At 43.0% G+C, this 10,871-nt stretch overlaps 1 protein-coding gene across 2 annotated transcripts in view; it reads left to right on the top strand.

Moving 5' to 3' along the window:
- Positions 1–235: 235 nt before the first annotated feature.
- ATAD2B (ATPase family AAA domain containing 2B) overlaps positions 236–10,871 on the top strand; it is a 245,735-nt gene continuing 235,099 nt past the window's right edge. For both annotated transcript variants that reach the window (XM_058287681.1, XM_058287680.1), the window contains exon 1: positions 236–3,411. In XM_058287681.1, the coding sequence (XP_058143664.1) occupies positions 3,196–3,411 (216 nt within the window). In that variant the 5' untranslated portion in view covers positions 236–3,195. The remainder of the gene's footprint in view (positions 3,412–10,871) is intronic.

Genomic DNA, 10,871 nt, shown 5'->3' with positions numbered 1-10,871 from the left:
TTTTCTGAGATGCTTTATGTTTGCTTCTGCTTTGTGCTTAGGGTCAATTTGACTCAAGTCTATTTAATCTAAATTATGTCCTGGGGTTTTTCATACCTAACAGGTTTAGTGAATTCAGGGTGTAAACATGAGGACCAGTTTGTTTTGAATTCTCAAAAGATATGTTTTTTCCCCTCATTCTTTTTTTTAATTGTATTTTTAAATTTTCCTTTTTGTGTGTTTATTTTTATATTGTTCCCTTCTTTTTATTTATTATTTTTTGTATTATTCTTCCTCTCATTTTTAGTGTTAATGTTGGGAAAGGCAGTTTCCTTTGCTGTCCCCTAAGGGTGAGTGATGGCAAGGTTGGTGGGTTTATTTCTAAATCACTCCTTTTTTAAAAACTTTATTTTAAAAGAAGTTTTAGATTACAGAAATGTTACATCGAAAATAAAGGGGATTCCCATATACACCACGTCCCTCTCACATTTTCCCCCGTTAATAACATTTTCATTAGTGTAGTACATTTGTCACAATTGATGAACAAATATTGAAGTATTGCTACTAATCATGGTCTATAGTTTACATTATGGTTTACACTTTGCACCACACAATTTTATTTGTTTTTGACAAAATGTGTAACGGCCGGTATCCGTCATTGCAAAATCATGCAGAATGATTTCAATGCCCTACAATGCCCTATGTTCCACCTATTTTTCCCTCCCTCTCCCCTCAGAATCTCTGGTAATCACTATCTTTATATCAATGCTACAAGTTCTTCTGTTACTATAACAATAATGTCTATTTTGGTCCATGAATACATTCTTCCCTTGTTTGTTTATTCTTCAGTCTTGAGGATTTTGGGATGGTGATGGCTGCTCTGCTTCAGATTGAGAGGGGCTTAGATCTTATGGGACAGTCTAATTCACTCATATATTTAGGGTTTTCCTTGTAGTACCAGGATTTTGCTGGTGATTCCATTAGATTCCATGGCTTGAACAGTCATGGACTTTGTACCCTCTCCTTTACATCTCCTGAGGTAGAGGAAATAGAAAGTCAAGTTCACCAGGGTTGAGTCAATGCGTTGAAAATGAAAACTGCTTTTAGAATTTTGTTTACTTGTCTGAGTTTCTGCTGTCACTGAGCTTTTTCATCTTTGACTGCTCTTTAGTATCTTGCCAGATCATGGATACAGTTTCAAATAACACTGAAAGAAATATTTTACTAAAGAATTTTTAGTTATTTTCACCTGTTTATACTGTGGGAAACAGACAACTCTCCCATATCCTTTCAAAGCCTCCCTTCCTCTTTGTCCATGATGTTTCCTTTCTCCCTTTGGTTTGTGGTTCAAGATGAACATTGGGGATCATTACCTCTCAGAGGCTTTCCTTAACACCCATGCTTCAATTAGGGGTTTCTGCCTATTCCCCAATTGTGTTGCGGTTTAACTGGTTCTTTTCTGTCTCCCTCACTCAGTCCTTGTCTATGAACCGTTTGAGGGCTAGAACTATGTTGTTGTTTTTGAAAAACTACAGATTTCTGGGGCTGGGGAGTACCTTAACACGACTTGGGTTTCCACATTTGTTGATAGTAAATGATTTAGGTCATGCTAATCTGAATCTTGTTGATAGTAAACATTTGTTGGTAGTAAATGGTTTAGGTCATGCTAATCTGAATCTTATCTTTGCCTCCCCAGGTTAGGACAATGAAAACAAAAACAAACAATAGAGGAAAGGAAACAGGTTCTTTGTATACTAATTTGCATATCACAGACCTCCCCAGGAGGCACCATACTGTAACTAAAACCATTCTCTTCCTGCAGGCAATGAAAACGATCATTTCCTTGAGTCATCTTATAGCTAATTGACCGAGGAACACTTAGGTCTGGTTCTAATCTGCGGTCTCCACATCCATTAAAAGGCTGGTTTTTGTTGGAGGATGAAGCGTCCTGGGAGGAGCGTGGTATGCAAATTAGCGTTAGAAGGATTTGTTGGCTTTTTTGGAATCCATACAGCTTCCCAAAGTGAAAAACTGTATCCCCACTCTCTGAGCTACGTCAGTTTTGTTGAATGAGAGTTTGGATGTCCAGAAAGCCATAAATTTGATGACGCCATTGATTTTGGTAGGACTTTTTTCCAATCTTCAATTTTTTTGTGCAGTACACTGGAAAAACTTCTGCCTATTAGTAGGCTCTCTTCTATGCATCGTGAATTTTTTTTCTTTTTCTTTTTAGAAGGTACCTGGGATTGAACCCGGGACCTCTTATATGGAAGGCAGGCGCCCAACCGAGCTACACATGCTCCCATATCGTGAGGTTTTGCTATAAACATAATTTCTACTTTAGAGCAGCGGTTTTGATAATCGTAGTATAAAAATGTTCTTTTTGCCTATGTGTTTGATCAGGTATTCTCATTTTTATCGACATGAAAAGTTCGATTTCTGTTCAGTGTTCTGCCTCGGGTAGCTGCGGAATTCCACCTCCGCGCACCGCGTCCTCGTCACCAGCGCCCCCTCGACCTCCCGCCTTTGCTTGGATGTTCTGCTCCATCCAGGCGAGCGACGGTGATGGTGGTGGTGGTGGGGTGTCTGAGGTCCTCGGCCTGGGTGAGGGGTTCCCGGGCCAACTCCAGCACGCGAGCTCGGCCCGCGCGGGGTCTGGCCGGCTCTCGCCCGGCCGGCTGGCCCAGGAAACCATAGAGCTGACGCGGCCCAGAGCGTCCCTCCCCTGGCCGCCGAGCCGCCGCCGCGCCGCTGGGCGGGGCCTACTGGGCGGCGAGGGAGGAGCGGAGGGAGAAGCCGGGAAAGGAGGGGCTGGCCGGGCCGGCAGCGCCCCACAGCGGCCACGGCCGGAAGCGCTCGCGTCGGCCCTGCGGCGCTTGAGCCCTGACGCACGGAGCGACAGCGAGACCGAGAGAGAAAGAGGCAGAAATGGCGGCTCCGCCCGGCTCCCGCTGAGGAAGGCGAAACCGGCGGAGGGGCTGCGCTGTCGGCCCGGAGCCTCGTGCCCGCCTCCCGCGACTTGCCTTCTCACGCCGACTTCCTTTCCTCGGTCCTCCTCTCACCTGCCCTTGTCCCTGCTCCGCCGCGTCCGGACCGGTTCGTCTCTCCCGGGCCGGTTCGGCTCCAGTGGCCCTGCTTGCCCGGCCGGCGGCGACCTTCCTCGTCTCTCTCCTGGGCGCGGCGGGCGCGGCGTGGACCGCGTCCTCCGGCCGGACCATGGTGAACACGCGGAAGAGCTCTCTGCGCCTTCTCGGGTCCAAGTCGCCTGGGCCCGGGCCTGGGCCCGGGGCCGGAGCCGAGCCTGGGGCGCCCGGAGGCAGCAGCCATTTCATCTCCTCTCGGACCCGCTCCTCCAAGACGCGCGCTGCCAGCTGCCCCGCCGCCAAGGCCGGGGGAAGCGGCGGCGCCGGCGTCGCTGTGGACGAGGCCCGGGTAAGAGCGCGGCGGCCCGGGGCCGGAGGCTTGGCAGCCCCGGCCCAGCCGCCGGGGCTTTGTCTGGCCGGGTCGGGGCAGGAAGCCTCCAGGCTCGGGGGCCTGGAGACAGGGTCTGCGTGTGCGGTGGAGGGTGGCACCGGGCTCGGGAGGGCCGCGACAGCCCTGCTGGCCCGGCTCTTTTGTGTCAAGAACTGGACCTGAGTCCGGGGGGGGAGAGGGATTTGGGGGGGGGGTGTCTTTTGGGGGGCAGTAGAAGGGAAGGGTCTGCTCTCCGTGTCCTTGTCCAGTCTGCGAGGGGGCTTCTCGGGAAGCGAGAGCGAAGGGTCGGGTTCCCTCAGTGGAAGGGGCTGGAGAAGAGAAGTGAAAGTTTTCTGCGGTGTCAAACCCCTTCTTGAAAGTGTGTCAGCTCCTGCCGGTGTCTGAACTCCAGCTTACTTTCAAACTGTTTGGGGGTGGTTCAAGTTGGTGAGGAAGTGAACAGAGAACTCCAGTTGGCAGCCAGGCAGGGACGCTGAAAAAAAGTTTGTAGCCGCTATGACATCAACTTTAAAAACAAAATTAACTCTGTTGCCTCGCAAGGCAGGAGAGATCAAACCTGCTCGAAAATCAGCCAGCTAACCAGGGGGTTCGGGTAGGGACCCAGAGCTTTCAGGTCACAAAGGTGGAAGAGAGAGACGTATAATGTTTTGAATGGTAGGAGTTACCATCCCTAAATTGTATGCTTGCTTGGCTCTCTCCAGTTTTGTTATGGGAATAGCGTGAATTAGCACCACCATTGTCAGATGCAAAAGTGACATTTGAAGATGCCGTTGTTAGTTTTTTTTTTTTTCTTCCTTCAAGTGGTTGAAAGATGTTGAAATTGTATTACCCACAATGTAAAAAACTCTAAACTACCACAGATGATCACTTTAAAGGAATTAACAAGTTTGTATTAATCTTGAAATCAGAGAAATGTCTGTTGCTTCTGTCCAAAAGAAGCTAACTGAGCAAGAGTAACTTGGCTGGAATATGTTATATTTAAAATACTCCTTTATAGCCACAGAATTTCATTATTCTTATGGGGGGAAAACAGTTCTTTTTATGTTCTGGAGGTTTGCAAGATTGTTGTTTACTTTTTCTCTTTGTGTCATATTCTGACATGAATCAGAGAATGAATGTAGGCTAATACAACAGAAACAGGTTTTTTTTTTTTTTTTTTTTTTTACCATACTATTTAATGTATTTATTGTATCTTTGAAAATTTATGGCTTTTATTTTGCTAAAAATCTGGAAAGTATTTTAAAAACTTAGTCTTAATGGACTATTTTGTGGCTCACAGATCTCTTAGGTTGAAATAAAGCTAAAGAAAGTTGTGCATACTATTCAGGATAAATACTCTGAAGACAAGGCTTTCTGTAGAAGCTCTTCTAAAGATGTATAAACTTCTTGACTTCCTGAACCTATCTTATATTTTTAAAATAAAAGTAAGTTTAAGAAAAGGTCTGTAAAATGTTTAGAGTGTAAGCATTTAATTGTAGTCTGCTATGAATGCCTACTTTATTAGAGCAGTATCTAACTCATCTGCAGCAATTAGCTCATCTGTCACTGATCAGTTTGTGGTCCCATTTTTGAATTCATGGATATCATGCTGTCCTTACCCCCTGAGGAATGAGGTGAGGTAATTTGTCAAGCAGCTGTTAAAAGGCAAGAAATCAATAATCTAACGTAGAAATGAACATTTGGTAGCTTTTAAATTGCTGGAAGAATGAAAGATAATAGAATTCTTTCTAGAAGGATGCTAATGAAACTGTTTTAAGGACCCTTTAAAAATATTTGAAGACCATAAATACATAAATATCAGGCTAGGGAGGATTTACTTTGAAATATTTGTTTTTTCACTTTTAAGAAGATTTGTGTCATTGCTGTGGTAGATGATGGACTAATCTGATGGCTTTCTCTGATTTGTGTTTGGTCCTTTAGAAGAGGATAAGTTTTAATTCTGAATTAAGTTTATGAACTATGCATTTATGAAGCAGGTTGTATATTTCTATGCTCTGTGTTTCTGAAGTGGGTTGATTTGAGTCTGGTAAGCTCTTCCTTTCAATAGGTTTTATGTTACTGGTATGCATAAGGTTCCTCTGTTTCTATGGGCTCTTCGATAGACATTTGCTAGTGTCTAAAGTTTTAGTCCATGGAAAATGGATTGCTCAAGCTGTAGATTGAGAAGACCTTTTTTTCCCCATCAAAAATTTTTATTCTTTCAAATGGTTTACCAAATTTAGGTACTTGTTCTAATTTCATTCCATGGTGGAGCAGAATAAAAATTAATTAAAAATAGAAGTATCATGAAAATATTTCCACAATTTAACATGTTACAAAACACAGTTACGGAGTTTTAAAACTAAATCTTGTACACCCTTTGTGTTGTGAGTTTGATTTATTCAGTCCTTCCCATCTTTTGGTAGGGATACATTTTAGTGTTTTCCTCCTTGCAAACTTTAAAAAAATACATAATTGCTACTTGCTAAAAATTTCAAAAATGGCAAGTTTTTCTTTTACATGTTATACACCTATATAATTACCATTCAGTTAAATGTATAGGACATTTCTAGCACCTCAGAAGGCTCCCTTATGTTTCCTCCTAGTTAATAACCAGCTTTAAAGGTGGCTACTACCATTGCCTCTATAGCCAATATTTTTTCCCTCATAAGATTTTTTAGTTAGAGAGCTTGTATGTAGGCTTTCAGAAAAAGCATGTAAAAAATAGTATTCAGAATACCCTACCCCCTATTAACACTTTGCATTAGCCAATATTATTTATTTTTCCTGTTTTTAAATTTCTTTTAAATGGGATCCTGTAGCACATGCTCCATAATGCCTGTCTTCTTTGATTCTCCTTTCCAACTGCATGATTCATCCAGTAATAGTTTGTTCTTTTGCTCCCTTATCCTAATAGCTGTCACGACTACAGCTCAGATTCTCAACTATTTCTTTTGGTTCAGTAGGTGATTTCATGGAAATAGTGGCCTTGGATGTTGGTTATTTCTTTGGGTCATAGCTTTCCTAGCCAGGTAAATGTTTAAAATGTCAGGCAGTTCCTCACTATCCTTTGCTTTCTCCTGAATTTAACAGTAGAGATTTATATTTCACTCAACTATTTTGTTGTTGCTGTTGTTACTGTCATTATTAGAATAATCTTTGATTTACCTAGCTGGCTATTACCAGAGAAGCCATAATCATCATAACATTTTCATGTTTGTTTTGAAGGAGTCAGGCTCTCATGCAGCCCATTCAGTATTTTTTAGTTGTGTTAAAGGACTCAGAGGGACTCTTCGGTAAAAAGTTTTCTGTGCTCTGAGTCTAAGCAGTGTTTTCCCACTAAGGATTTAAACTGCAGAAGACCTTTTTTTTTTTGGTAGAGAGAAATTTATTCCTCTTTATTTGATATGTAATTGAGGGGTTCCCTGTTGCTACTTTTGTACTTTGTTGTTTACTTAACTGCCCTTGATCATGCTGATTTTTCCCTTCCTTTCCTTCTGACTCTTTTTAGATTATTTCCTTCACTGTGTCTAGAGACATTTAACTTGCTCCAAAAAGCCATACCACCAACAGGTGTTTCTCTAGTTTTGCCTTTCCCCCAGGTAGTGTGTGTGTAGGTAGGGGGATGAACTTATGATATATTCTGCATGTTATAGAATGATTTTCTTTTGATATGCTTTGAGTGTCCAGTTGAATTGCAGTGTGATGTATTTGCTGTTGTAATGTCATATTAAGCTCTCTGTTAATCTGAAAACCAAGAATTAGCATTTCTTTGCTCCACCAGTGTGTCACCCTTAGCAAACACACTGATATTGTACTCAGAACCTGACAGGAATCTTTGGAAAATATGTCAAACTCTTCCTACTGCTCTGTTTTAGGTCTGTCTGCTGGTACCTTTGGCTTTGTCACTAGTTTTTGGGCTTTTTGAAGTGGTCATTGAATCTCTCAGAGTCCATGTCTTATTTGTGAGGCTCAAAATAAGTATTTTGAGTAAATGTAAAGTGCTGTATTATTTAATTTTAATTTTAATTAAATTCCTGAGTTCTTCTGTAATGTGCTTTTTTTTTTTTATCACTCTGTACTTCTATTCATGTAATATTAACCATCATAATGCAATCACAGTGATTGAAGTGGAGGGTCAAATATGGGAAAAAAGTCAGAGGGAAATGTAATAATGTATTTGACTCTTGGATGATTAGGGGAAAATATGAGTTCCTTAGAGTAGAGCAAATTTTTCCTTATATCAAATTAAGGGATAGTTCTTATGTGAAGTGCAATGTAGGAGATATTAAGTAATGTGGAAAACAATGTTGTCGCCATTTTGAACCAAAAGTGGTGGTGTAGAGTTCATAGGATTATCTCTGGTAGCCAACTGAAAATGCACCTTTAAAAAATTCTGATACTGGCCATTTCTGTAGTCCAAATATATGGACTTTCAGTTTAGCTCATGGATTAAAACCTACAACATCTGTAGAAGTGAATACATACGAATTCCTTAAACAAGTTCTTTAATAGGTACTTATTGCATGTTTCCCAAATACCTAATTATGTAAAGACTATAAATCTGGAAACCAGCTGAATAGGTGATAGGATTACCACTTGTTGTGGAAACTAAGGAACAGAACAAAAGTGACCATATCCTTCAGGATCCACCTCAGAAAAGTGCTATCTTACTTTGAATTGTATATTTTGCATTTCTTTTGGACAATTAGTGAAGCTTCATTTCTGTACATTACTGAGCTGATTTTCTGAAATTTTTTATTTTAAATTTTCCTTTATTTTTAAAGGCGCTTTAGATTACCTAAATGTTAATTGAAAATATAGGAGATTCCCATATTCTCTACCTCCTCCCCCTGATATTTGCATTTTTTATCTTGTAATTGGAATATTTTATTTTTCTCATACTCCCCAGGGGCATTTTGTAAAACTGAGTTACAGAGTAAAAAGCATTTTGGGTTTTGGGTAAAAAGTTCTATGGAAGTACAGGGTTGGGGGGAAAAACAAGACATAAGGGAAGCAGATGTGGCTCAACTGATAGAGCATCCGCCTACCACATGGGAGGTCCAGGATTCAAACCCAGGGCCTCTTGACCCATGTGGTGAGCTGGCCCACATGCAGTGCTGTCACACATAAGGAGTGCCATGCCACGCAGAGGCATCCCCTGCATAGGGGAGCCCCACGTGCAAGGAGTATGCCCCTCAAGGAGAGCCACCCCGTGTGAAAAAGTGCAGCCTGCCCATGAGTGGCGTCGCACATGGGGAGCTGATGCAGCAAGATGATGCAGCAAAAAAGAGACAGATTCCCAGTGCTGCTGACAAGAATGTAAGCAGAGGGAAGCAGACTTGGCCCAGTGGCTAGGGCGTCCGTCTACCACATGGGAGGTCCGCGGTTCAAACCCCGGGCCTCCTTGACCCATGTGGAGCTGGCCCACGCACAGTGCTGATGTGTGCAAGGAGTGCCCTGGAATGCAGGCGTGCCCTCGCGTAGGGGAGCCCCACGCACAAGGAGTGCACCCCGTAAGGAGAGCCGCCCAGCATGAAACAAAGTGCAGCCTGCCCAGGAATGGCGCCACACACACAGAGAGTTGATGCAACAAGATGACGCAACAAAAAGAAGCAGATTCCCGTGCTGCTGACAACAACAGAAGTGGACAAAGAAGATGCAGCAAATAGACACATAGAACAGACAACCGGGGTGGGCGGGGGGAAGGGGAGAGAAATAAATAAATCTTAAAAAAAAAAAAAAAGACAAGATTCCCATGCTGCTGACAACAATAGAAGTGGACAAAAAAAGAACACACAGCAAATGAACACAGAGAACAGGTAACTGGGGCGGGGGGCGGGGGGAGGAGAGAGAAGTAAATAAAAAAATAAATCTTAAAAAAAAAAAGAATGCAGGTGGACACAGAAGAACACACAGCAAATGGACACAGAGAGCAGACAATGGGGGGGAAGGGGAGAGAAATAAATAAAAAACAAAACAAAACAATACATAAAATGTATTAACTTTATTTAAATATAACCTAGATATTTTTAGAGAGCGAAATGGGTTACATCAAAGATGGAAAAAACATCTACATTAAAGTTAATGGGTTATAATGTATATTGGCTTTTTGAGGTACTTTGAGTATGTGCTGCTCTCAGATCCTAAACTTACGATGTTTTAAAAAAAAAAAAAAGTATTAATTTTCCTCCCTTCCCCTCCTGTCCTGCAGTTTTTGTGGTGTTGTTTTCTTATTTTATTTCCTCTAGGATTCACCAGGACTCAATCTTGGAAACTCCTGATGTGGAGGGAGGTCCCCTGTCAATTGTACCACCTCAGTTCCTGGTTTCTGTTGTGTTTCACCTTGACTCTCCTCTTGTCTCCCTTTTCTTGAGTCATTATCTTGCTGCATGACTCACTTGCGCAGGCACTGGTTCACCGTGCAGGCACCTGTTGTGGGCACTTACGTGGGCACTGGATCACCGTGCGTGAGGACTTGCACTGACCATGTGGGCACTCGTGTGGGCACTGGCTCACTGTGCGGGCATGCTTATTTGTCTTATTTTTTCACCAGGAAGCCCTAGGGATTGAACCCAAGCCCTCCCATGTGGTAGGTGGAAGCTCTGTCACTTAAGCCACATCCACTTCTGATGCTTTTGAATTATCAGTATTTTGCTATTAGATTATTTTTTCATTTTTAGACTGTTACTGTAATTTTATCTGGAGGTAGGTATATACTTTTTTTTTCAAAGATTTATTTTATTTTATTTTATTTTATTTTTCTCCCCTCCCCCCCCCCCCCCCCCCCCCGCCCCCGAGGTGTCTGCCCACTGTGTCAATTCGCTGTGTGTTCTTCTGTGTTTGTTTGCATTCTTGTCAGTGGCACCGGGAATCAGTGTCTCTTTTTGTTGCGTCATCTTGCTGCATCAGCTCTCCACGTGTGCGCCCCCACTCCTTGGGCAGGCTGCAAGATTTTTGCTCAGGGCGGCTCTCCTTACGGGGCGCACTCCTTGCGTGTGGGGCTCCCCTGTGCGGGGGACACCCCTGTATGGCAGGGCACTCCTTGCATGCATCAGCACTGCGTGTGGGCCAGCTTCACCACACGAGTCAGGAGGCCCTGGGTTTGAACCTTGGACCTCCCATGTGGTAGGCGGATGCTCTATCCATTGAGCCAAATCCTCTTCCCAAGGTATATACCTTTGATTAAAGTTCTTCTCCCGTAGGCTCTTCAGTTAGAGTAGGCAATAAGCTCCATGAGTGCAGGCACTCCCTCTTCTCCCCTGCAAACAGCTCTACCCCAGTGCCTAGTGTGTCAGCCACGTAGAAGATGCTCAGGGAATATCTGTTAAATGAATGTATGAATAGCATATTGAATAGCCTGTTTTTTGAAATCACTGTGTACCATCTTTAGAATAGAGTATAAATAAAACACAGACCCTACCTTGAGGACTGAATAG

Source organism: Dasypus novemcinctus, chromosome 25, assembly GCF_030445035.2.
Source record: "Dasypus novemcinctus isolate mDasNov1 chromosome 25, mDasNov1.1.hap2, whole genome shotgun sequence".
In the NCBI taxonomy this organism is placed as follows: Eukaryota; Metazoa; Chordata; class Mammalia; order Cingulata; family Dasypodidae; genus Dasypus; species Dasypus novemcinctus.
The sequence above is the reverse complement of the archived record's forward strand: the minus strand, read 5'-3'. Positions and strand labels throughout refer to the sequence as shown.